A 26,832-nucleotide genomic window follows, 5' to 3' on the forward strand; every position below is an offset into this window, starting at 1 on the left:
CTGTCTGCTCCCATCACTAAGGAAATCCAAGGGCTTTAGGACCTCTAAAACCAGGGACAGTGAACAAAGACCAACATATAGTTCTCAGTATAAATCACAGGCACAAAATGCTGACACCCACAAATCGACCTTTGGCCGAAGCCACTGGGGCACACTCCACGGCCTCCGTTGGGGGCAAAGGCAGGACACGTGGGCCGGCCATGTGTGCCCCTCGCCGCTCACCCACCTGGGGCAGCGGGGCCTCCTAGTCCCGGAACATCTGGTAGCTGAAGCCGTCCGGCTGGGCTGTGAAGCTGTGCTTCCCCGTCATTCTCTGGTAGCGCACAATGAGCAGGGCAGCTGCCCCGGCCACCGCGGCCACCACGGCGCCCACGATGAGGGCGAGGTGGCCGGGGCCCAGGCCTGGCTTCACATCCGGAGACTCTCCTGCAGGGACGAGACAGGCACGGGGGGAGCATCGGTGGGCTGGTCCCCGTGGCCCCAGCCCGAGCCGCTGTTGTGACGAGGGAGCACCGAGCCTGCAGGAGCGAGCTCCCCGCCCGTGGGCTGCTCTGTGGCATTGTCATCTGAATGTGATCCATCTGAAGCCCCGGGGCAGGGAGCTGTGTGCCCTTGTGCCCATGGGTTCCCGAAGGTGATGAGCAAGGTGTCCCAAGGCCGGAGAACCCAGCGGCCAGGACAGTGCAGCCTGCCCAGGGCTCCGGGTAAGCGGGGCTCAGAGGAGGCCACGTGGGAGCAACAGGCCCTCGGGGAGGAGGTGGACAGCTCAGCGGGACGGCCCACGTGGAGACTCGGGGCTCACACACTCAGTGTGAAGGAGCACAGGCTCCCCTTCCAGGGAGGGGCAATAAAAACAGGTGTGGACCCCAAAGAGTGACAGCAAGAACTCAAATAAATACTTTTAAACCCATGTTCAAAGTGGCACTGTTCACACCAGCCAAAGGTGGAAACAACCCAAGTGTCCACCAAAGGATGAAGAGATAAAATGAGGTACAATGCGGCACACCCGCGTTCTAAAGAAAAAACAGTAGCTGACGTGCAGTAGGTGGACGAAACAGTGATGAGTAAGTGGGTGGGTGGGTGGATGGACAGGTGGCTGGATGGATGAGCGGTGTATGAAGAAATGACGGATGGATGGATGGATGGATGGATATGTTGGTGATAAATGGGTGGATGAGCAGATGGGTAGAATCCAGAAGATCCAGTAGTTTTCCCAAGACCATGTGGTATGAGAGCCCATGTTCACACTCGGGTCTCCGACGCCGAGCCCACCGCTTTCTGGTTCTTGCACGGTCTGTGGCATCTCTGAATGAACCGAAGGCGTGCGCCTGGGCACGGCAGTGCAACCACCCACGTTTCGCTCCATATCAGGGCCCCAGTTCTCCTCAGCGATTTAAGAAAACGAGGAGGGTAGAAAAAGCTAGTTGTCCTAGGACCAGGCCTACAGTCCCCTGAGGACCAGGGCACACGCCAGGCCCAGGGCCCAGCTCCAGGGACGGTCAGGCCAGGGCGTGGCCTGGGACCTGTGAGAGTTTACGTGTCCCAAATGCTTTGGCTGAGAGTCCCTGAGAGCAGCTGAGAGTCCCTGGCCAAGAGGCCCTCCCTGCCCAGGTCCTGATCAGCATCCCAGCCCGGCTCAGACCCTGCACCCAAAGCGCAGATGTTCTTGTAGGGAAAACATCGAGAGGAAGGAGGGCCATCCAAGTGAGCAAGAAAGAAAAACAACAACAAAAAAATCCAGTAGAACGAGGTGTCGCTGCAAAAGAAGAGAAAAACCCAAAAGAGTAGTGAAGACAAAAACGTGGAAGTTTATGTCTTCCTTGCATAAAAATGGTGGAGTCAGAGCCCAGGCCTGGCCTGCAGCTTTGCGCCACAGTCTCCTGGGGGCCCGGCTCTTCCAGCTCCCGTCCCCGTGGTCCTCACGGTCCAGGAGGGCGGCCAGGCAGCAGCATGGGAGGCAGCAGGAAGACGGTGAAGCAGGGCAGGGGCATTGTGAAGGAGGACAGCCCTCAGGAAGTCCCTCTGGACGTTCCCATCTGCGTCTCACCGGCTGGCACTTACTCACGTGGCCACACCTGCTGCCTGGCTGGTTATACGTTTTAAAAATTATAGTTTTTATTCCCAGCTGAAAACTGGGGGTCCTAGTACTATGGCAGGAAAGCAGGACAGATACTGGGTAACAGCTAGAAGTTCTGTCTTAATACTCGAAGCACAAAATTTCTCCAAATCATTTCTTAAAAAACAGGCTAGATCACAAAGAAAAGAAAACGTTTTCCCAGAATACGAATGGCGAGTTTCAAAGATACAGGGAATGTCATTGGCGGCTGGAAGTTTTATACTGAGAACGACAGTGTCATCTTTTTGTTTTGCATCTTCTGATTTAGTCGAGTCCAAAATACAGCTTTCCCATTCACACAGGTGTGCGCGAAAGCACACACACACACACACAGAATTTGACCTGCCTACCGCCGGAGTGTCTTCCTCATAACAATCCACTGGACGCATTTATCCAGGGTCAGGACACTTGACAGCCTCACACTATCCAGCTCCCATGTGCCTTATTTAAACAGGGGCCAACTAACTCCCTGAAGTCTCGGTCTTTTTGTTTGCCACGTGGGGATCGTAAGTCCAACCTCACAGGACTGCTGAGAGGAGCAACCTACATTCTGCACGTAAAGAACATAACGGCCCTGGCCGGTTTGGCTCTGTGGTTAAAGCGTCAGCCCGCGGACCAGAGAGTTCTGGGTTTGGTTCCCCCTAAGGACACATACCTCAGTTGCAGTTTGTCCCTGCCCCGGTTGGGGTCGTGTGGGTGGCGACCACTCGATGTGTCTCTCTCACGTGGATGTTTCTCTCTCTCTCCCTCCTGCTCTATCTGAAGATGAATGGGGGAAAAAAAAAGAACATAAAGTAAGTGTGAGCGGGCATTGTTACTACTCTCTGGGCCTTTGGGGAAAATCTTAAGAGCTCCATGTTCCAAGAACCTGCTTTTTGGTTTAATGCTGGTGACATGCAGTTGGTCACATCTTCCACAGTTGTCTAGACCAAGCCATCGACTCACCGTCAGCCCGAATGAGTGGCCCCCAGGACATCTGGTGCGTTTCGGATGGTTCACTGCTTCTCAGCGACCGAAAGTCATTGCAATTCTGTTTGTTTTTTTAAAAGGGGAGAAACTTCAAATTAGTTGAACAATGTTTATGAGAAAATGTATCCACTCTCTGGAATAATACTCTGACTCATAGATTTTTTTTTTTTACTGCTGGAGACCTGAAATCATGATGGATAAGCTCAGACAGGAGGAGGAGGGCTGCGGAGGCCTGGACCGCGGGCTCCGCCCAGTGTGGCGGGAGGCCGGCTGGCGGTGAGGTGTGCAGGCGCAGCAGAGGCTGCAGCCCTGAGCGGCTCCAGATACCAGCACTGGTTCCCTTCTCCTTGTGTTGGGGGGATTCTTTTCTCAGCAAAGCCTCAGGGTCACCTTTGCATTTCCTGCAGCCTGCTGCAGCCACCTGCTCCTTTTAATGCCTTTGCCTTGCAGAAAGTTCAGTGCCGTGATGGCATCTGCGTTCCACGCACCCACAATGGGTGCATAGGTCCCCCAAAAGACGTTGGAGCCCTAACTCCCAGTATTTGTGATGTGACTTTGTTTGGAGATAGGGTCTCTGTAGAGGTTCAAGTTAAGATGAGCTCGCTAGCCCTGGCTGGTTTGGCTTAGCAGTTAGAGAGACGTCCTGAGAACCAAAGAGTCCTGGGTTTGATTGCAGGTCAATGGCACATACCTGGGTTGCAGGTTTGATTCCCGGCCCTTGTCAGGGCCGTGCGGAGACAACCATTTGGTGTTTCTCTCTCTCCTTCCCTCCCTCTCTCCCTTCCACGCTATCAAAAAAAAAAAAAAATCAATGGAAAAATATCCTTGAGTGAGGATTAACAACAACAACAAAAAGAGGAGCTCACTAGGCTGGGTCCTCTCCAATGTGACTGTGTCTTATACAAAGGGGAAATCTGAACACAGACACGGACACGCACAGCGGGAAACCTACGAAGACCAAGGAGAAGGGCACCTACAAGCCAACGAGCTCGACCCAGAACAGACCCTCCGTCACAGCCTCAGAAGGAACCAACCCTGCCAACACCCTGGCCTTGGACTTCCGGCCTCCAGACAACGGACAAGCTTCTATTGTTTAAGCCGACTCCTTCTGTGGTCCTGTTTCGGCAGCCACAGGAGACCCAGGCAATGCCCACCCCAGAGGAACTGGAAAGGAATGTGTGGAGCTCCCACGGTAAAGAGTTTGGGAACTGGAGGCTCCCTGCAGAAGCGAAGTGTTACTGTGGCTATTAATGCTCTTCGCGTTTCTGCTGGGCCTGTGGGACCGGGTGCAGGCTCACAGCGCCCTGAGCTGGCGGTCACTAGGAGTCAGTGTCCCTTTCCTCCTGTTGTTCCAGGAGGCCTACTGTTTGACAAGTGACATCAACAAAACGACCGTCGCTGGGTTTCTCTCATCCGTGACCTACTGACGCGCGGAGGCGCATCACCCAGGAAAACCTCAGGGGTTCGTGAGAAGCAGAGGGACAAGCTTATCCTCCGAAGGACAGAGAGACATAGAGTGGCCGAACCGGCCAGCACAGCCCTCTACACTGTCCTTGGCCACGGAAAACACGTGACAGTCACTTCTCACACTCATCACTGGTAGCACGAAGGGCCTTTCAGATCTCAGGGCTGTGAAGCAGATTTGGAATTCAAAGGTCAAAGGAAATGAGAATGTAAAATTATTCATGATCCCAGCAGGACTGCTGCACCAGGGAAAGAAAAACAACTGGGTAAATATCACGGTGGCTATGATTCAGTAGGGTGCCATCAGCGTAGCTAAAATAACATTAAATTAAAAGAAGACTTTTACACCTCGCGGAGAAGTACAACATCTCCATGACAAGGCGGCGCCGGTGTGACAGCCAGCAGTGGGGACGGCCGCAAGGACCACACAGCTGCAGCAGTCCTCACCCAACGCCTGTTGAAATCTCATTTCCCACCTTTCAGGGGCCACATCTGCAGGGCCCAGCACCTGTTCCCAGAAGTCAGGCGCCAGAGCCACCCGCACCCCGGGCTTTCGGTGACACAGCAACCCTCCTCATGACAAGAAGGCGTGAGCACCCAGACGGGAGCTGAGCACGTCCAGCACCTACGATTTTGCACGTGGTCCCGGGGGTCTCCATGCAGATGCGGAGTTTGCAGTGCAGATAGACTATGGAGTTGTTGATGAAGGAGAAGATCTTCAGCTTAAACTGGGCCTTGTTGGAGTCCCCGTTCTCGATCACGTTGGTATGTGTGTTGGGGATGGGGCAGCTGGGAGGAGAGGAAAGGTGACTTGTCAGTTATAAACTGGCCCTCCTGTCCTTGTGCCCAGGTGAGAGGTTACAGTGCACCTGGCTGCACATAGAGCACCCCCACCAGGCTCCGTGGAAGGCAAGGACGGCTAGCTCTCCAGGTCCTGAGAAGAGAGGGTCTGGAAGTTCTGAGGGCCCGACGCAAGGGGGCAGCAGTGCGCAGGGCCCCCCGGAGCCCTACCTGTTGTTGATGAAGCTGAACATGACTGGGTCCTTGGCGTTGCTGGATGGTGTTGCCCAGCACTTGGTCAGGACCACCTTGAGGTTGCTTTTCTGTTTATAGAGCCCCACTTCGATCTTGATGTCGTCACTGGCAGACACGCTATAATTCTCAGGTATAGGAGAGTCTCCAATAAATAACTGCATCTCTGTGATAAAACTCCCAGCGCCGTGGAGGTCTTCAATGATGGTGTAGACCCTGCAAGAGGGAGCATTCCCGGAGGTTCCCTCCTGGCGTCCCTCTCATCCCCATTCCTCCCTGAACAGCACCTCCGAAGGAGTGCGGAAAGAAAGAACAAGCAAAGAAAGACTGAATCCCCACTGGCTGCAGCGGGACTCAGTCCCCGCCCCTGGCACTGGTGGAGATGCTAAGGCAGGCAGAGGAGAGGCACAGCCTCATGGGGGGAAGGGGTCTCAGGTGTGCCCTGATGGGGCGTCTTCCTGGGGAAGCTGTGGGCGGGCTCGCCAGAAATGGGGTGCCCTCTGTGGTGGACTAAGGAAACATACATGGCTTCGCCTGGTTGGTCCTGAGTTGGAAGTGGGAATGAAATTTCAGGGAGCCGGACATTGTTAGTCAAGTCCTGTTAATCACCGTCTCTCAGACGGACCCTCAAGTGACGGGAACCCTAAAGTCACCCACAGCAAGGGTGCTGGAGAGGAGCGTGAGCGGGGGGAGAGACAGGAGGGGCTCTGCACTCACCCCCACTCCGGGGTGTAGCCCGAGGACGTCAGGAGGTCGTTCTGGAAGGCGCAGTGGATGGGGCTCAGGATCTTCAGGTGGTGGATGATGCCTTCTGGCGACAGGTCATTCCTCAGCGTGGTCGTCACCACGGTATTCGTCATGTTCTGAACACAAACCAGATGGGCGTGAGCGAGCACCCAGGCCCCAGCAGCACCCCAGGATGGGTCTGGGGAGGGGTCTTTTTGAAAGCATTTCCCCCAAATAGAAAAGCCCTAATGATTTTCTTCTAACACAGACTGTCAAAGAGAGGAGGAAGTCGGGGTGGCGGCGGTAGCCGGTTTCCAGGGCCAGTTTCTTCCCTGGAGCAGAACCAGAGACGAGGGTACCCCAAAATAACAGACCAGGCTCCTCCCCGGAGGATCCCCGTCCATTTCTGGAAATGAGAGCGCGAGGCCCTCCCCAGAGGAACCGAGTGGAGCTGGTCAGGCTCGTGGCTAAGCCAACCAGCACCCTTCCCAGCCTCCAGTCTGGGGAGTCACATGAGCCGAGACCCAGCGGGCACCCTGCAGGAAGGGAGCGCCGTCCTGACCAGGTGTGGGTGCAAAAGGAACAGCCCAGCTACTGCTGCGGGCTGGAGTCTCCGGGACGCTGACGGTGATGAAGCGAAGCCTGGGAACAAAGGTGCAGAGCAAATTGGGTTCGAGCATAAAGAGAAATGTCCCAGGTCAGCCGCTGTGAGGTCTGGTTGCTGGGAATGTGGCCGTTTAGCAGAAAGGAGAGATTTCGGACAGTGGGACCAGGCCGAGAAGAGGGGCCTTCCCAGGAGGCTGTGTAGCAGGCAGGACCAGGGACGGAGGCCCTGAGCGGGGCCCTTTCACAGATGGCCTCCGTGGAAAGGGTTGGAAGGGAGGTAGAGTGTCCTGTGACAATCCGTCATTACACCGAAGTCTTCTGTTTGACAAAATGTCCGAAGTTCTAGCTCTTCCTTTGAAGCACTTTGCTGGGAACTGGCCTGGAGTCTGTCATGGTGGTGGAGTCTCCAATGTCCCTTTACTGACGTCCCCCTATGTTGTCACCAGAACAGAGCACAGGGCCCGCCGAGGTCAGCTGGGTCACCTGCCGCAGCGACCACAGCGGTGACAGCTGGCAGTGGGCACCCTGTGCTCTGAGCTCGCCGGCTGCCCCGGTGTGGCCAGGGAGCATAGTGCAGAGCTGGGATGCGGAGGAGGGGGGTGAAGCCGATGACAGAAGTTCAGTCGAGTTGAAAGCACACGCCAAGAACAGGACACGCTGCTGGACCACTCGGGGGACAAGCGGGCTGTGGGCTCAGCAGAGGTCGGATCCACTCACGAGGCTGTTGTCTCGCGTTCGCTGAAGGAAACCATTCTGAGGCTGACCGGTGACTGATAGACAGGGACCAGGGGCCAGGCCGGCCCCAGCCCGAGTGGGTGACAGCAAAGCGCCGTGTGCCGGGCAAGGCTCACGGAGGAGGGCGCTTCGGCTGGGTCTGAAGTGGGAGCCGCTGGGGAAGGCGTCTGATCTCCTTCTGCAGCTCTGTACTTGCTACTTTGTATAAAATTATATAACGAATGAATTCTTGTGTAGTAAACAGACCTGGACAAACTTTGGTAAAGTTGATTACCTCAGAGCCATTAGCTTATCTTTGGAAGCTGTTAGATATTGTTGGTCTAGGTATTTTATTTGTTAATCCTCATCCAAAGATAGTTTTTTCCATTGATTATTTTAGAGAGAGTGGAAGGGAGAGAAGAGAGAGAGAGAGAGAGAGAGAGAGAGAGAGAGAGAGAAACATCGATGTGAGACAGACACATGGATTGGTTGCCTCCCATACACACTGGACCAGGGGCCAGGGATCAAACCTGCAACCCAGGTCGCTACATGCCCTTGACCGGGAATTGAACCCAAGACCCTTCATGGGGGCCGATGCTCTAACCATCAAGCCACACTGACCAGGGCTGGTCTAGGTTTTTATATAAATAGCGAAAGTTGAATGATAGAAAAACGCTCGTGTTTAGAATTCACTCTCCTTAGCGGTGACTAGGAAAGAAGCTCTATTCTGGGAAAGACTTGGGAGTTCGCTGACCCGCCCCCCGCGGAGCCGTTCATCACTCTTGAACTTCGCCTGTCTTTTGTGTTTGCTTCTTTAAAACAACAGCCTGCGTTTCATTTCGGAGTCACTGTCTGCGTGATGTTTACAGGCCTATGGGTTCCAGCCGACTCCCATTCCGCTCCTTAGTTTTATCTGTCACGACGCCAGGGCTTTGATGTGCCCTCGCAGAGACCCCGGGTCAGGAACGTGTCTTCACAGAGGGGACACCTGTGCCTTGCAACATTTTGCAAAGTGTCTCAGCTCGTGTATTTATGAAATGATTCTGTACTCCAGTGCAACTTTGGGGCACGGGCGAATCTGTGTCTCTTCGTAGTCATATCTGCGTGACCCATCCATCATAATCAGAGATGTGACCCTTCTTTTCTAACCTGGAGGTTGATAAAATTTAAACTGCTTAACAAACTAAGGGGGGGAGGGGTGGAACCTGCTAACTGTATGTAATCCACTGTGTTTGTACAAATAAGTCATCAAGGCAAAATTAATTTTTGACAAATGCCAAAGAACATTAAGAACTTGTGTGGATTCCAGGGACTCATAAGAGACAAATTTCCCTTTGCTCTGACCAGGCCCTGAATCCACGTGAATATAATTGCTAGACCAGGTGTTCGTCTAGCTCCGAAAAGCAAAGGGAGTGAGCTGATGCCCCCTCACCCACCACGGTGGCAGACTCACCCCTGGGAACAGCCTGCGGGAGGGTCACAGGCTCTGCCCAGGCCCAACCTCCACCAACACGCCACACACACAACCGTACACACACACATGCACACTCACACCTACACACATACGTGGCCTCCCACACACGGACGCTCACAGGCTGTGGCTTTGCTGCCCTTTCGGTCCACTGGTTCTGCCTGTGCAGCAGCATCTCTGAGAGGATGCTTTGAACCCTGACTCTCAGACCTGCCCCAGGCCCTTTGCACCAGAATCCTAGCAGGGTGGGGCTCTAAGTCCCTCACGGTTCTAGGGTGTAGCCCAATCTCCAGGGAGAACGTGGCCCTATCCTGACTCCTTTGCAGGGTCCCTCACTTAGAGTCAGAGACGTCGGGGGGCAGAGTGCTCCCTGGTCCCAAGGTCAGCTGCGGGCCCTTCCCATACTGAGGTCCGGACAGCTTGGATGCCCCCTGCACCCAGGACTTACGCTTTGCACAAGGGTGCCGCACTCATTCCATCCGGCCACCAGGAACACGTGTGTGCCATTGCTGTCACTCACGTTGCAGGACGGGTGTCCCAGGTACAGGGAGGACTCGGGGACGGACTCCTGCTGCAGGAAGCGCCTGTCGATGGCGATGGCCACCTTCTCGATCTCGCAGAGCACCCTGACCGCTCCGGTCAGGTTCAGCCGCTGGGCCGGGCCCTGGAGGGCCGGGCTGGGACCGTGCACGGAGGCAGCCCAAGTTTCTGCTGGGGTGGGGGACTGCTCCAGGCCAGGGTCCAGAGAAGACCCGGGGGCCTGGGTTGTGTTGCCAGAAGAGTCGCCTGCAAGGCATGAGGAGACACAAGCGAAGTGTAGGTCTGTGTTTGGGGACTGGTATGTGAGCCTGGACAGGGAGGCTGGCACAGAGGGGAAGGAGGGACGCGCAACGGGAACCACCCTGCGCCCTGCAGGACCACACATGGGAATCGCACCTTCCAGCCCCCTCCGCATGCACACACGTGTTGCATGTTTCTGCCAATCCAGGCAGCTGGGCTGGGCTTGGCTCCGTGGGCCCTGTGGGCTAGGAAACGAGGGACCCTCTGCCCTCCAGCCTCTCCCAGGCCGAGGCCTGTGGACTTCGGACAAGCCGTCTACCCTCAGGAGTGCCTGCGTCTGGGCTCTAAGACGAGTTAGTGATGTTTACTCTCAGGATCCTCGCGTCCCTCCTGCTGCTCCAGCTTCCTGCTTCCCCCAAAGCACTTCGGCCCAGGGAGGCTCCTCACAGGCACCCACCACCCTCCCTGGTCCCTCCCTGGTCTGCGTGAAGCAGGCCCAGGACGCTTCTCGGCCGCCCCCCGGACCCTCCTCTACGGCCTGGCCCCACTGCCGGCCACCCCGGCACCCGCCTTCTCTTGTCTCGAGGTGGGGGACCCAGCCGTCACTCTGCCACGTCACCCAGCTCTGCCTGCCTCCGGGCACTTGCAGCCTCCTCAGCGGGCCTCACCCACCTGTCTTGGCGGCCTGCCTCCCACTGTCTCCCGCTCACCTCCTGCGGCACCCACTCTGAAGCCAGCCCAGCTGCGCGCCTGGACCCCGCCTGCCTTCGACAGCTGTTCTCGCAGCTGCCTCCGCCCACCACAGCCCCCTCCGCGCAGCGAGGCCTTGGCCATCCTTTCAGACCAGCTCTAAGACACCTCCTCCAGGAAGCCCTCCCTGACCACACTCATGGGGCTGAAACAACTTGGTCTCCTCTGGGCCCCCTGCTTCTCCCTCAAGCAGAGCACATTCCACATCCCTTGTGACACCATGTTTACTCGTATAAACGCCTGTCTCCCTCCACTGAGCACAGATCCCAGGATAGCAGGCATCGTGTCTGAGCCAATGCTGAACCCACCAAGGCCACACTGCTGAGGGAAAGAGGGACTGAGTGAAACGTTCCTGCGTGCTGCTTGTCCCGTGAGCTGTGCATTTTGCAAGATCATCTTTTAGCGTCTGAGAGAACACCTCTGAGTTCATGTGTGTGTTTTCTCATCTCACGATCAGAAGAAGCATTTGGGGATATGAGGCACCACCCAGAAGGCTGGGGACACAGGGGAGAACGTGAAGGGACAGCACGCACACACATGTACACACATGTACACACACCCACTCACATAGCACACACACACATTAGGAACCTGCCCAGGACATAAAAACGGGCCAAGCTCATTTGGAAAGGGAGCACTTGGACTCTTTTAAAAGAACAGATTATCCAACAATGTTCCAGCAACAGGACAGCGAGGATATTACCTTCACAGGGTCTTCCCGAATATTCTACAGGGAAGTCGGGGGCTCTGCCCACACAGCTGCACGTGAAAGACCCAAGGGTGTTGCGACAGGATGTGCCCGGTTCACAGTCGTCCTCCCTCCTCTCGCACTCGTCGTAATCTGTGCGCCGGTCAGAGAACAAAGGAGAACTGAGCGCGCCGGAGGGTCGCGGCCAGAGGGGCACCGTACCGGCCAGGCAGCCAGCCTAGGAAGAGCCTCTGGGGAAAGGGGAACATTATCAGCGACAACAACGATGGCCAGTTCTGGAGAGTTCCGGAGACAGGGATGGGGTGGGGGTGGGGTCAGGAAGGCGGCAGGGGCTGTTCCAGAAGGAGGGACCCTGGTCTGGGGCGGGGGCAGGTGCTGGGCAGAGCAGGTCACATCAGAGCAGCCAGGAGGTGAGCAGCTCCCCCCCCAACCCCTGGGCTCGGGCAGAGGGTCCCCAGCGACAAGACAGCCCACCTGCTTTTCATCTCTCTCAGTTTCTTCGCTCATTAACAGTAATGCAGGTTTACCGAAGAAATGGCTATAAATCAGAACAGCTTAGCAAAGAACATAAAACCCACCCCTGAGGTCACCTCCCCAGGACAGCAGTGTCCGCGGGGCTATGTATCCCGTCCAGTCCTTTAAGTGCAGACAGTGACAGAGCTGAGATCGTGTTCTGTTCGCAAATGTGAGTCCCGCATTCTCCCCTTACTTAACCTTTCGTCAGGAATACCTTCTGTCTCAGCAAACCTCATTTTTAATCCTTGCATAACAGTCTGTGGCAGGGATACGCCACAACCGACCTTCCATTTTCCCTGTTTTGAAACTATGGGTGATTTCCAAACTTCTCCTTTTAAAGAAACACTGAAGGTAAATACCTCTGTGGCCTTGGTGGGTTCCAACTATGACCTGTTTCCGTAGGATGGAGTCCAAGAAGTGACCTTCCAAAGTCAAGGTGGAGGGACATTCTTAAAGTTCTCGATGAATATTGTCAAGTTGATTTACAGGGAGCAGGAGCTAATTCTATTCCCAGCTTCACTACACGTTCATCAGTATTATCATTTTAAATAATATTTTTATTCATTAATTTTTTTAGAGTGAGAGGGGAAGGGAGAGAGAAACATCAATGTCAGAGCAGAACATTGATCGGCTGCCTCCTACACGCCCCCTAGTGGGGACTGAGCCTGCAACCCAGCATGTGCCCTGACCAGGAGTCGAACCAGCAACCTTTCGGTTTATGGGTCGACACCCAACCAACTGAGCCACATGGACCAGGGCTGTGTCATCATTTTTTTTTAAATTGCTCATAGACGAGGAAGAAGAGCAACTCATTTAGTGGGAATATCCTTGGATATTTCATTTTTGTTAGTCATTTATGTTTCTTCTTCCATATATTATCCATTGGAGACTTTCCTGCATTTATCTATCAAGGTTCTTAGTATTTTATTATCCATATATGTGATCTCTATCTCTCTATCTAGGGTATAATTCTTCATCAAATTATATTGTGGTTTGTTGCTTGATTTATACTGGTGCCTGTATTTTGTTTGACATAAAAGATTCACATTTGTGTGGAGTCAAATAGTCCAGCCCTTTCTTCTGTGGGCTTGATTTCCCTCTGCTTCCAAACTTGGAAATCCCTTCTCATTCCAAAAAATATCAGAAAAATCTTCACCTGTGTTGTCTTTGACTTTTTAATGCATGTAACGATAAGCCCCTTTTCACTTATTTTCAAATAGGACAGTGCTATGGACTGAACTGTGCCCCCTCAAAGTTCACCTGTTGAAGCCACCCCCCCACCCCGTTTGGAGATGTGGCCATTAGGAGGTAATTAGGGCTAAACGAGGCCATGCAGGTGGAGTCCTGATCGGATGGGATTGATGTCCTTATAAGGAGAGACACCTCGGAGCGCTCCGAAGGACCTGGGTCAGGAAGCAGACCCTCAGCAGAAACCAAGTCAGCTGGCACCTTGACCTGGGGCCTCCGGCCTCCAGGACCGAGATCAACGTCTTGTTTAAGCCACTCGGTCGGTGGTATTTTGTTATGACAGCTTGAGCCGCCGCAGATACGGCCATATGAGAAAAGAATCTGAGCTGCCATCCCTCCTGCTTCCCTTTTCAGTTATTTTCACTGGGATCTCCTTGGCAACTGCGCTTGGGAGGAAGTCTGGCTGCCAGAGGGACGCAGCTGCCCTCGGCCCCCGGAAACGGGCACGGAGGAGGGGCGGGGGCAGGACGCGGGCTGCGACAAGGGAGCAGCACCCTGGGGATCTTTGCAGGTTCACCAGAGGCTGTTCCCAACTCTTAAACCTTAAATAAAAACAACAACAGAGTAGCCGTAGAGAGCCCGAGAGAAGCACATGGAGCCCATCTTTCAGAAACGAAGGCAGCAGCGGGCACTCGCTGCCTCTCCTTCCACCCAGGGAGCCTCCGTCAGGCCCGGCGTCCACGTACCCCATATGAAGACGTCCCCTGCGGCCACCTCCAGCTGAGAGGTGTTCTGGAAGGCGGAGCGGAACGCGGCAGACACCTCCTGGACGGCCAAGTCCGCGACAATCAACAGGTTAAACTCCACCACGACACTGCCGTTGGTGATGCTGGTCACTTCCACCCGCACCCCACCGGTGTCCAGGTGCTGACGCATGGGGGGTGACAAGGACTCCCTCACCTGCGGCGAAGCAGAGCTGGTGAGAAGAGCTGCCGAGAGGGACGGGTACTTGTCCTAAGGTGGCTTCTCCTGGGGTTGCAGCCAGCAGCAGGGCTGGCCTTGGCAGAAAGGTCAGAGCCACAGGTCAGCTCTGGGCCCAGTCCAGCGCCTCGGGTCTGCGATACTGTGGAGAGCCGAGTTCGCCCCTAGCCGGCTGGTCCGTACGAGCTGGGTGCAAAAGCCCCACCGTGGGAGCTTATCACTTGGTAGGTAGGGGACTCACAGCGGTGCTCCGATCAGCACCCAGCAGCTCAGAGCATGGGGGCAGGGGGCTGGATGAGTTGTTATGGGGAGGGGGGGCACGCCTTCCTCACGTTGTCTCTTCTAGAACAATCATTTTGTTCCTGATATGACACATTTCCCCTCTATTCTTCCTCCCTTCTTTCCAAAACTTCTTCCCTGTGAACACCCCTGCTGAGACAGGCTTTGCCTGCTTGTGAAAGCCTTGTTTTTATTCTGTCACTTTGGATAGCACCTTACACCACGCACAGTGTCGCTCACGCCTGGCCCATCGTGGCCGAAATGCCAAGAAGACAGGACATAGCAGTGAGCTTTAAGGAGTCCGTGCGATGGGGATCGTCTCTGGGAACCTGCACCTCCAGGCTTTGCCCTCACGGAGGAAGCGCCAGCCTCCTCTGCACGGTGTGAGGTGCTCAAGGCACAGGATCCCTTCCCAGCCTCGGGACAGTCAACCGAGGAAGTCTATTGTCACCCATCAGAGGCTACAGAGGCCCAGAGAAACAGGAGCTCCCTGCAGTCACACAGCTGATATTATTATCGTTTAAACAGTTAGTTGTTACCTATCATCTATCATCCATCCATCCATCCATCCATCTCTTTCTTCCTCTGCCTGTGTCTCTTTTGTTCTTCTAGGACTTCCTAAGAGGGATGTCACAGTCTTGGATTAATCTCACCTTTAGTTGCTTTTCAAACCAAGCTCCAAGCTCCTTGCTAGGCAGTCACAAAGAACAAGGTGCTGAATTAACCCACAACTTCCCCAAATTATTCTTAAAGTCCTCCATGAGATATGTGGCACACTTATTTGCTATCCTGAAATTCTGGACAAACAAACAAAAACTGTCCCCAAAAATCAGTCAAAGAAGAAATGGTTTAAACAGGAAAGATTAATCAAGAAACTCAGGGTGACCACGAGAGCGATGTGGGTTGATTTCGGTGTTTGCTTAATATCAGTGTAGCTTCATCGAACGAAGCAAACCACAAACACTCTGGAATCCACGAGCTGGGCCAGGTGCTGAGGGTCCCAGGATGAATAATGTAAAATCCCAGATGCTGAGCAGCCTCAGTGGACAGTTCTCATGACCATTTCGTCACCAAGTGATGCTGACAGATGAATAAAAGTGAGGTCACCTGCACTGCTAAGGCGCCATCATGTCATCACACTCCACCACTAGATGGCGCTGCCAAACCCCAGCTATTTCTGTGTCTTCAACACCCAGAATAAGGAAAAGCTAACTACATGAGATCTGCCCCCTGCCAAGAAGATCGTTAGATCATGACAAGTGTGTTCTCTGTTCATCAAAGAGTAATCTAATCTCCATCAAAAAGAATATTGAGGTTGCTACCCTGACTAGGTTGTAATAACACACCATCCCAAAGAATGCTAACTGGATGGCGGAGGAAAGGACGTGCAAGGAAGAGTAGGAAAATAATGTTTACGGTAGGGGCTATGGCAGCACTGTTCACAAGAGCCCCGAACTGGAAACAACCCAGCGTCCATCAGTGAGGAAAAGGATAAACAAAATGTGGTCCATCTGTACGACGGAATATTACTCAGACATTAAAAGGAATGACGTCCTGATACTGCCACGACACGGACGAACCTTGAAGACTTTATGCTCAGCAAAATAATCCAGACACAAATGATCACACAGTGTATGGTTCGTTTTCTATGAAAAGCCCAGGACAAGCAAACCCATAGAGACAGAAAGCACATTAGTGGTTGCCAGGGGCAGAGAGAAGGGGGACTAGAAAGTGACTACTGAGTAGGGTTTGGGGGGAGGTAATGAAATGTTCTAGAATTAGAAGGTGGTGACAATTTGGCAAATACCATCCAATCCAAACCACTGAACCGTACACTTAAAAATCTGAATTTTGTGGTCTGGAAAATCAATTTTTTAACAAAATGTTCCTTTGAAGGCAAGTGGGGGCTTTCTGTGTCCAGGGGTCCCACCTCGAAGTTGCACTGAACAGGAAATGGTGTGAGGAAGGGTGCCACCGAGGAAAGGTGTGTCTCCCATCCCCTGACGTGTCTGTTTAGTGGCAGGTGCAGGGACGCCCAGGTGCCACGCACGAGCCGGGGATCCCCGCTTCCCTCGGAGAGGAGACCTCAGCACCGGCGGCCTAATCCTGCGTGGCGGCAGCTAGGGCTCCCCCCGCCTCCCTGCCTCACATCCTCCGAGGAAATACGGACTCCCACCCACTCACCATCCGGAAGAACAGCTCCAGGAAATCCTGGGACTCCCTGCTGCTGGCGTTGCGGAAAGATTCGGAATACTGGACGTTTGCTACTCGGACTTTACCGCTGAGCTTCTGGGCAGCTGCGGGACGGAGAATAAACATGTTTGGAACAAGAATGTGTCAGGAGACAGATGATCACGTCTATCTTAGTAACTGTATTTTCATGTTGGCCGGGAAGAACATCAAACCAGGTTGACTTGGACTCTACAAAGAAGGGACCGTGCTCGACACTCACAGGTACAGCCCACCAGAGTGGAGGACACCAGGGCAAAGCCTGGGCACAGGGGAAGGGCCTTCCGGAGGCCCTGGAACCAGCCCAGCTGCAGCTCTCTGCTCCCCGCCTGTGTTGTTACCTGTGCTTAGCGTGTCCAGGTGATTTGCCAGCAAGCGGGCACTCTGACAGTAAAAGGGGCCACTAGCAGTGGTTGTGCCAGAGCCCAGGTGCACACCGGAGGCCTTGCCAAACCTCTGCTCAGAGCCCTTGCCTGCGACAGAGCGCCCAGAGGTCCTGACCGGTCAGCTGCCCTCGCCCCTCAGCCCCCCGCGTCTGCGGTCCACGGGTCCAGACTCAGGGCAGCTGGAGCGCGAGGCCTGACCGAAACGCCATCGGGGGCAGAACAGGTGCGCAGGGGAGGGCAGATGCGGACCCCTGCGGGCGCTGGCAGTCCTCCCTCCAGGGGGGAGACCTTCACAAGCCAGATGGGTGCAGCCCAAGGGCCGCCCGGCCTGAGGTGCAGCCAGCTGTGACCTCCCCTTCTCCAGCTTCCACATTTGCACAGTAGTGTCATTGAACACCTTTTCTCTGTTTCTCAGGCCATGACTAATTAAAACTTTATTTTATTTTATTTTTTTCTGTATTGATTTTTAGAGAGGAAGGGAGAAGGAGAGAAAGATAGAAACATCAATTAGCTGCCTCCTACATGCCCCCACTGGGGATTTCACCCACAACCTGGGCATGTGCCTCGACTGGGAATCTAACCAGCGACCTCTTGGTGTATGGGTCGGTGCTCAACCACTAAGTCACACCAGCCAGGCTAGAACTTTAAATATACAAACAAAAATTCTAAACCTTTCTGACTGCATCCCTGTAGGTCACCTTAAGCATCCCCAAGGGTGTGCACGGTGCCTTGGAGACCACCACCATCGACTCCCCAACAACTGCCCAAGACATGAGAACTAACCTGCAGCATCAGGCCCACCTTCGGCTGCTTAGGGAAGTTAGACATTCAAGAAAATATCTGGCTGATAAATGCCGAAGAGGAGAAAAGAGGGGAGTTATCTGGATATTTGACTATGGTCAGCATCAGCCGCCTTATCAGAGTCTGCTGCAACTTGCTCGATTCTATTCCCATCCCTTTACTCTGCAGCCCCAGGCTCTGGCGGCCATTCACAGCTCTGCTGTGTGTCCATCTGCTTCTTGTCATTCTTCCTGAAAACCACATCCAGGTCCACTGAGAGTGAGTGACCAGAAGGAACCGAGGACACTCCATAGACCTGCACCACCCACATCTTCCCACATGGAGGACACAGGCCAGCAAGTGTCTACGACCTTGTGGCAGAGTCTGGAGCTCTTTGCAACATCCACCCAACACCTTCTCCCAAAATGAGCCACCTTCTGTCTGGCTGTCCCATGCCAGCTGAGTAGGGAGTGAGCCAAATGTTTCTACACTGAGAAGCCAATGGAAACCCAGCAGCCCGCCCACAGGTGAATGCAGTTCTTTCAAACCTTGACCCAACGAAAAATCTTTTTCATACATTCTCCCTCCCTTAAAGAACAAATGGCCATTAGCGTTTCTGCAACCCCTTACCTGTCCTCACTTTCAGGTGTGCCCTGGCACTTTCTTTCCCACATGCTTTGGCCACTATCTCAACCAGGTGCAAGACACCGGGCTCCAGGCCCCACAGCTGCAGGCTTGTGTTCCAGGTCTCCAGGTGCACGGCAGGGCTCCGCATGGACGTCAGGGTGAGCTGGAAAGTGGGGTGCAGGGCGAGATCTGCCACCCATGCCACATGAAAGCCGGTGCTGGTCACGTTGGAAATCGTGACCCTTCTGATGGGGGCGGGAACTGGGAAGTGGATACAAATGCCGAAGTTAAAAACAAGCGTTCAGAGGAGAGACGAAAGGCCAAGACTCGCCCTGTGCTAAAATCAAAGGCACTGCTGGGGACGTGAGACATCCTTAGGGGACGCCAGCCCAGGGAAGTCCCATGAAGCCCCCTTGCTACCAACAGAGCACATGGGTGCAGGCTCCCTGGACAGCAGCCCTGCCCCTTCGGTTTGGTGTCTGCCTCTGAGGTCCCCACACTTCCCAAAACGAAGGCCTCATGAGCAGATTGTGGGCGGCTCCTCCAGAGGGGATACTTTTGGGTAGACTTTTCACATGGTGGCCATCGCTGGCTACAGAGCCATTCTTACAGGAGGACCGGGGCACTCCCCAGAGCTGGTTTACGCCGGCTTAGCAACTTAGTCCTGGAACATGCACGTCTCAGCAGAGGGAATGCATTTAGTGGCAACTGGCACGTGCCATCCAGAGTCGGGCCAGCTCAGAGGGCTCACAGAGATGCCAGCGTGGCCCCCTGTGGGAGCTGGCCCGGCCAGGCCTTGTCACCAGGGGCTGTGGCGAAGGCTGAACCCTCTACATGTAATGAGGAACTGCTGGGGTCAGCACATCTGGGACTGCACAGCTGGCGCGGAAATAAAGGGGGGTCCAACACTGCTGGGGGATGTGCCCCAGTGCTCGTGGTGACACATGTGCCCCGCAGTCTCCTCCAGACGCCCGAATTCCTGCTCCAGCTTGGCAAACGGGAGGCCTCGGAAGGGGGAGGAAGGGCTGGAGAGAACACGGAAAATAACTTCCCGTCCTAACCAGACCAGAAGTCAGCCGCCAGGGACAGGGCTGATCTGCACCTCCGCTTGCCAAGCCTTGAAACGGGAAATCCACCTGAGTGTCCCTAGGAGGGGTCTGACCCGACAGCCCACGAGCCCTTGCCACTGGCGCTCAAGCTGAGCACGTGGTCCCCGTCCCTGGGACACGTCCTTCCAGGCACTCACCACAGGCTGGGGTCTTCAGAGACGAGAGGGTGGAGGCCAAGGGCAGGTCTGGGGAGCTGGAGTGTCCAGGGTCTGTGTCCTTCGGCCATGTGGGGTCCAGAGGTGCTGGCGATGTGCCCCACGTGGGAAGGCTGGCATGCCACCCATGGCCCACGGGGCCCTCAGCAGGGGTGGGCCAGGCGTGTGGCTCTGTAGTGGAGTTGCTCAGCATCCATCCAGGAGGGTCCAGCAGGCCGTCCATGGCCCCAGGAAGGGTGCTGAGGGTTGGTCTGGGAGCCCTGCTGGTCATCCACTGGCCTGTCCCCAGACCTGGGGCCTTGCTGGGCACCTCCTCCACACCTTGTTCTGTGCCATTCTTGTCCTGTCCGACCACGCCACTGTCCCCTCTCCTGGGCGGGGGCCCTGGGGTCTGGGCCTGGCCTGCTGCAGGGGTGCCCCAAAGATGCCCGGGGCTGGGTGACAAGGCAGGGGTCTCCAGGCCAAGAGCTATTTCTGTGCTGAGAGCTGGGGCTGTTAGCCCTGTCGCCAGGGACAGCGCACCTACTGTGGGGCTCACCAGGTCACCTGCTGGGACACAGCCATTCTCAAAAACAGAGAGCAAAGCCCCAGATGCCACCCACGAGCAAGGGCCCCCCAGGTGGACTCCAAGTGGGAAGACAGACTGTCTCAGTGACTATGAATGTTTAGTGTGGTCGTTACCCAAACGACTCATGGAGGGTCAGGAGGAGCCTCTCCACTTAATACATGAGGACGCTGCCCTGGCCGGCTTGGCTCAGCAGTTAGAGCATCGGCCCGTGGTCCAGAGAGTTCCGGGTTCGGTTCCCGCTAAGGGCACGTACCTCGGTTGCAGTTTGTCCCCAGCCCTGGTTGGGGTCATGTGGGTGGCAACCACGCGATGTGTCTCTCTCACATTTAGGTTTCTCTCTCTCTTTTCCTCCCTCTGTCCCTCCCGCTCTATCTGAGGATAAATGCAAAAATGTCCTCGGGTGAGGATTAACATAAATAAATAAATGAAGACGCTGAGACCCCAAGAGCGAGGTCCCCCTGGGGGACTGCAGACCCGGGACTTGGTTCTTACAGGTTCAGATGACTCCATCCAGCAGTTCCCTCACGTGTACGCTCAGGGCGGGGCGTGGTGCGGGGCTGCTGGGCCCTGACTAAGAAGCTGGGAGGAGAGACGCTCTGCGCGCGTGGGGAGGCGGGACCACGGACACGGGCCGGAACAGAGTGCCTTCCCTGGGGACACTCTGCCCGGCTCCCAGCCGGAGCTCAGCCGGGACAGTAAGGGGCTGAGCGTCCATGCCCACCCCGCGTCCAGGGCAGACATGGCCAGCCTGCCACAGCACTGGGCGTCTGCAGGGGCCTCCTCCTGCTTCTCACCTCGGCCCTCGGGTAGCCCCAACCCCTCAATCAGAGCCAGCCCCCCAAAAATCAGGGAGATGTTTTGGCCCCACATCAGGGCCTTCTCCACACTTTCCTAGGCTTCTGCAGCCTCGGGCTCCTGGCCGCCTGGAGGGATCCTCTCTTGGAGGCTGCATGATGACTTACCCGAACCCTCTTAGCCATAAAAAATTAAAAATTGTATTTTAGAACTGCACTGGAATAAAAATTAGATTCATTATTGACATTCACTATTATTATATTCGTTTCTTTGATTAAAAAAATTAAAATGAGAGCATTTCTGTGGGTTCCTAACAAAACGGTGGGCCCTCAGCCCTGTGCCCATCCTGCCTGATGGGAGGTGGTGTGCCCCACAGCCAGTCCCGGGGCGGGGGAGAGGGGGGCACGGCCCAGCGCTTGGGGAGGGTGGGGAGGACTCGCCTGCACAGGCCCGGCCGGCGCGGGCGGGGCGGGCGTCCTGGGCCGTCAGGCAGCGGCAGGTGTAGGAGCCCTCGAGGTTGACGCACTGGGCGGCCGGCGAGCAGTCATGCTCCAGGCTGTCCGCACACTCGTCCCAGTCTGCCGGCGGGAGACAGGACAGCAGCCAGTGCGGACAAGGCGAAGGGACCGCGGAGCTGTCCCTGGCTGTCTGCAGCGAGCAGCCCGGGGACGGCGCCAGGAGCAAGGGGTGCGCCCCTGCGTCCAGCACCCTTGGGAGGGGCCCTGCACAGACCTCCCCGGGATGGACGCCGAACCTGAACTGAGGCCACCAGCCGAGCCCTCCTGCGCTGACCCCCACCGCTGGCTGCTGATGCGGGGCAAGGGTTAGGGATGTTGGCTACTTTGGAGGTATTAGCACCCACAGGTGCAAAGGTATTTCTTCCTTGTTTATTCTTTGTTCCCAGACCCAACTCTCTGTGATGTGCCAAGATCCCCTAATATTTACTGTTTCGAGAAAGAAATAGGAGGCAAATGACTGAGCCAGATGCCCAGTTAAGTATACATGAGCTTCCTTGACGTGGGTGGGAATGGCCCTTGAGCACCTCCTCTGGAGAAAGTCCATAGACCCACGTCGCCAGGAAGCGCTGGCCCCTCTATTTGGGCAAGGAAGAGTGTTGGGCAAGCCCCCATCCCTGTAACAGGCCCCAGCGGCCCCCAGCCCTGGCTCACCGACCGCCCCCCCCAATCCAGCCCTGCCTTTTCCAATCAGCCAGCAGCCAGGAACTGCATTAGGCCAAACTGAAAACCAAAATTCCTAGAGAACACCATTCCCTTCTCCTTCTCCCGCCCTCCCCCCGCCCTCTTCTGGACCCCTACTCCCGTACCTGCTTTGAGAGAGAATCTGATGGTGTTGTGCATTTTGACAGATGACTAACCAGTAAAGTGCTACATGCAGTAAGTATGATAATCCTAAAGGAACAAATATCTCAAACTGTTTTCCCAGCGGGGACAAGCTGGGGTGGGGCAGTTTTCCCACACCTCTAGAATTCCATCTTTCAGCCCAGACCCAGCTCTTTGGGTCCCTCACTACCTGTCCTACCTCCCCTTCCCCCGGGAAACAGGTGGTTCTAAAGAGGGTCACCCCTGCTAGCAGGGCAAGCTGGGGCCCCAGGAGGGTACTGGATTCCCCGAGTGGGGGTGGACTGTGAGGTCCATTTGCACGCGCCTCCCTGGAGCCTGGGCTCAATGCCTGGTCCAGGCCCAGTGTGCCGGGGGGGCTGGGCTTGGCTGGGCTTCAAGTCAAGATAAGGGATGAGTTCAGTGTTGTGCTGAGAAGACTGCAGCTGAGGGCGCAGAGGCCTGCTTTGTGGTTTTCGGTTTTTCATGTGCTTTTCATGGAAACAGCTCCCCAGGGACAGGGAGGCTCACTCATCAGCTGATGCAACACTTACACGAGTGTGCGCGTGCACACACACACACACACACACACCCCCCACATGAGCCTCGGCTCTTTTGCAGACAGGGCCCTGCTGGCCCGGCCCCCAGATGTTCCTGGATGCCTGCCCATCCTCCAGCCTACAGGCAGCTCCAGGGTGCTGGGAGGCTGGAGTAGGGGCCAGAGCACAGCTGGCCCCGCAGCAGGGCCCTGAGGAGAGGGAGGGCCCAGTCGAGATCTGGGCTCCACTGCAGAGTACCTGGTGGCTGTTTTCAGTGCTGGTGACTCCCTGGCCTTCGGTCCCCCGCACGCAGCCTACCAGCCAGCCCACGTAAGGTGGGCACAGCTGCATGTGGCCTTGTACCACAGCCCAAGGCCAGCAGTTCTCCGGTTCAGAGGGAGGCGGCGGGTGTGCGGGCAGCTGGGGAGGCCAGGTGGCCTCTGCACCTCCTGGACTGGCCGGACGAGGACACGGGGGACACGGGCAGGAGCCCTACATAGGAAGCTGTGGGGGCTCCGGCTGGCCCTGAGGCTGGGCCGAGGGCGTGGCCCACCTCCCACCAGCCACAGCGAAGCTCGGCTCCTGACACAGGTGCCCCCACCCAGGAACGAGTTGGGGAGGCCCCAAACCAGGCCTCTGGGTCCCAGAAGGGGCAGGCTCCTCTCGAGGCCCCAAGCTGTGGCCCAGGTGCCCTTCAAGGGGACGTGTGCGCCAGAGGCCTCCTCTCGCCTGGGGGACAGCACCAGGTTCACACGTGAGGGCGAAGCGGGTCCAGAGAACCTCGTTCTCCTGGCACCACGCCCAGAAGCCGGACAAAAGGCAGCACCATTGAACGTGGGGAAGAAAGCCCATGCCGGCCGACCGGGCGGACGGCGACCGTCCCAGGGCCAGGCTCCCTCTACTCTGCCCCTTCTCCGCTGCCTGAAAGGGGACAGAAAGGGCCTGTGTGGCTGCCATGCTGTCGGGGTGTGCGGCCGACTGGAACCTGTGGGGAGCACGGTTAGGCCGTCCTGACGCCCACAGAAACGGTGGCTGCCCAGCTGGCATGGTGGTGGCCTTTGTGTGTCGATTTTTCTGCAGAGCGGCAACAAATGTCTGTGTCCCTGTTCCCGGGCTGCGGGCTGAGGGCACTTGGGAGGGAAGAACGCCTTCCCCACTCACGGGCTCAGGCCCGTGCTCCCCAGTGGGGGCTGGGCCCAGGGCCTGTCCTGCGGGCTCTGGTGTCAGAAGCCAGTAGTAACTGGGTCAGAAAACTGCACGGGCAGGACACCTTCCCTGCCAACAAGCAGCCCGAGGCCTCCTGGTCCAGGGTCAAGGGCAGGTGCCTGCAGGGGGGCCTTCAGCCGCCCCCCAGCTCCGACTCGCTCCACAAACAGCTCCCTGTCTGGCAGGACCGCTGCAGGCTCCGCTCTCCAGGGCCTCTGGGACGGCTGGGGATGCTCGCAAACGACCTGCGAGAACGCTCCCGTGTCCGTCCGCCCTGCCAGACCCTCCTCTCCTCTGCGTTTCCCAGGCTGCACGTGACCACAAGTCTTCAAACCGGCTCAAAACAACGAAACTCATCTCTCACGGTTCTCGAGTCCGAACTCCGGGTGTCGGCAGGGCCGGGTTCGCTCCGAGGGCTCCAGGGGAGGGCTCTCTCCCTCCAGCCTCTGAAAGCTCCGTGGTTCCTTGGTTTGCAGCCACCACACCGTCTTCAGGTGGCCTCTTCTCTGTGTCCTGTCTCCGTGTGTTCGCTTCCATCTCTTCTAAAGACCCTTGTCACTGGATTTAGGGCCCGCCCCGATCCAGGATGATCCCAGATCCTACCTAATTACACCTGCAAAGACCCTTCTTGCACACGGACCCTTCTGAAGCTCTGTGTGCAGAGCTCTTGGAGGCTGCCCTTCCACCACCGCACCACTTGGCAAAGATCTGGAATGACCTAAGCCCTGGGGCACAAGGGCACGCGGGCAGGGTGCTGAAGGGCTGCTGGTGATCCAGCAGATGGCTCCTGCTTGGTCTCGGGTGGGCCTGGGGGCGCAGGCTGAGGACCCACCCGCAGCAGGCCCGCGCCGGCCAGGTGCAGAGAGCCGCTGCCCTCCGTTCTGAGGGGCTGAGTGACAGCCACCCCCGGCTAAGCAGGCAGGTGTGACTTCAGTGTGGCACCCCATTGGCCTCCCTGCCTTGCTGGGCGGGGGAGGTTTGACAGCAAGCAGGAAAGAGCTCATTCTCGGACCCAGCTGCACCGGGGCTCAGGGGCGCCCATTCCACACACTGAGCCTTAACCAGGCTCGTCGATGCAGACACTGCGGTGCCCGCACTACACGAGGGAACTTTATCTCCGTGTTTGAAGACAAAGCTTCCTTACCCGCCAGCACACACTCTGTCTCTGTCTCACCTCCCCAGTCCCCATCTGTCTCTTGGTGTTTCTGTCTCTACCTCTGACTCGGTCTACCTCTTACCTTCCCCTGTCCCCCTCATCTCTCTGTCTCTGTCCCTCTCTCCCTCATTCCTGATCTGTGACTTCCTGCCGCAAGGCAGTACCGAGTGAAATTACACGCACCTGGCCGGACGAAACCACCCGCGCTGAGTCACACAGTGGCCAGGCGGTGCGTGGTCCTGACACTGACCCGGGGGCTCTCGTCCTCTGCCCCTTGTGGGCCCTGCAGCCCGTTCCACCCTGAGCTCTGGGCCTGTGGCAGCCGAGAGGCACCCTCCGAGGGGACAAGGCTCTTTGGGTCCCTTCTCCCTTCTGGAACAACAGTGTGAGTGGCAGGTGGGCTCGCTGTTCTGGGGCTGCGACCCTAGGCCCCGGTTTCCATGGAGTGATACAGAATAAGGATTCGAACTTCATTGACCTCATCTCTCTTTCGGAATGAAGTCGCTGTTGACCCGAAACACTGTAGCAGAGGCATTAGAGGGCACCTTGGTGGCACGCCCGGGGTGTAGAGAGGTGACCCTACCTTGCACTAATGTCCCCCTCTGGTCAATCTGGAACACTCTGCTTGCACACAGCCTCGGGAGCATGGGGGCCAGCGTGGAGACACCCACTGGGAACTCGGGGTCTTGCACCGTCACTCTGAGCTTCACGACCAGGCTTCCGGCCTGGAGAGACACGATCTGCAGCCTCAGTTTCCCTCTTTTGTACAAGTCAGACACCGCTGGCGGGAAGGCGCTCTCGACCTGGCCAGGGAGAGGCAACAGCCACTGGTTAGAGCAGAGTTTCCATCAACAGCTTTGAAACCTTTAAGCAGGGCCCCAGGTGCAGCTGACAGATGGGGTACAGAATCCATGTGTCTCCTTCACCACCAAGAAGAGGCACCCAGCAACCAACCTCTTGGGGCAAGCAGAGGTGCCCCCAGCTCACGGCACCCCACCTGCCTTCCCCCTGGGACGGTGGACTGCGCATTTGCGAGAACTCACAGTGACGTCACAGTCAGCCCCCCTGTCGTGGAGCGTGAGGTATGCAATGCGCTCTGGGTGCCCTGAAAACTGGTGTGAAGGTAACTTGTGTGAGGGAGACAAAGGGACTGTTGGACTGACTGATGGATGGACTGACTGACCGAGGGGGCCACCGAGGAACAACCTCGTAGCTATTTGACGCTGCCCCCCACTTACAGGCTGTATCCCCCAGGAAACACACGGGCAGAGCCAGGGGCTCAGGGTCAGCTCGGCAGGAGCAGAGGAAGCAGCGCGCCCCACTTTCCTGCCCCACGATTCCTGCACACATGCCAACACCACTGGAAGGAAGAGGGGGTTCTCTAAGGACGTTTAAAAACCAATTTTCCCTGTAGGGGGATGTGGAGAGACAACCCTCCTTCGGTCTCTTGCATTTCTACAGTTTTGCAGGTAGAAGCACGAACTACCCTCTTGCTTCAGAATATCTTCCCCAGATGTCTGCATGACGAACAGCCTTGGGGGAGAGACATCGTGGCCCCTCAGAAAGGGGCAGATTTGTCCACTGTCTGGTACAATAAAGGTAATGTCTCTTTACGGCAAAAGGTCTAGGCTGGCTTGCTCACAG

General features: G+C 56.3%; 1 protein-coding gene across 1 annotated transcript in view; it reads right to left on the bottom strand.

Moving 5' to 3' along the window:
• Window positions 1-244: 244 nt before the first annotated feature.
• Window positions 245-26,832, bottom strand: part of UMODL1 (uromodulin like 1) — a 49,339-nt gene continuing 22,751 nt past the window's right edge. The window contains exons 9-22 of the mRNA XM_036243633.1: window positions 25,772-25,991; window positions 21,391-21,528; window positions 19,894-20,133; window positions 19,570-19,779; window positions 18,327-18,584; window positions 16,486-16,598; window positions 13,788-14,001; window positions 11,332-11,469; window positions 9,547-9,884; window positions 6,299-6,444; window positions 5,561-5,797; window positions 5,179-5,338; window positions 3,062-3,146; window positions 245-426 (exon numbers count right to left, since the gene is read on the bottom strand). Of these exons, the coding sequence (XP_036099526.1) occupies window positions 245-426; window positions 3,062-3,146; window positions 5,179-5,338; window positions 5,561-5,797; window positions 6,299-6,444; window positions 9,547-9,884; window positions 11,332-11,469; window positions 13,788-14,001; window positions 16,486-16,598; window positions 18,327-18,584; window positions 19,570-19,779; window positions 19,894-20,133; window positions 21,391-21,528; window positions 25,772-25,991 (2,679 nt within the window). The remainder of the gene's footprint in view (window positions 427-3,061; window positions 3,147-5,178; window positions 5,339-5,560; window positions 5,798-6,298; window positions 6,445-9,546; window positions 9,885-11,331; window positions 11,470-13,787; window positions 14,002-16,485; window positions 16,599-18,326; window positions 18,585-19,569; window positions 19,780-19,893; window positions 20,134-21,390; window positions 21,529-25,771; window positions 25,992-26,832) is intronic.

This window comes from Molossus molossus, unplaced genomic scaffold, assembly GCF_014108415.1.
Source record: "Molossus molossus isolate mMolMol1 unplaced genomic scaffold, mMolMol1.p scaffold_m16_p_5, whole genome shotgun sequence".
Taxonomy (NCBI): domain Eukaryota; kingdom Metazoa; phylum Chordata; class Mammalia; order Chiroptera; family Molossidae; genus Molossus; species Molossus molossus.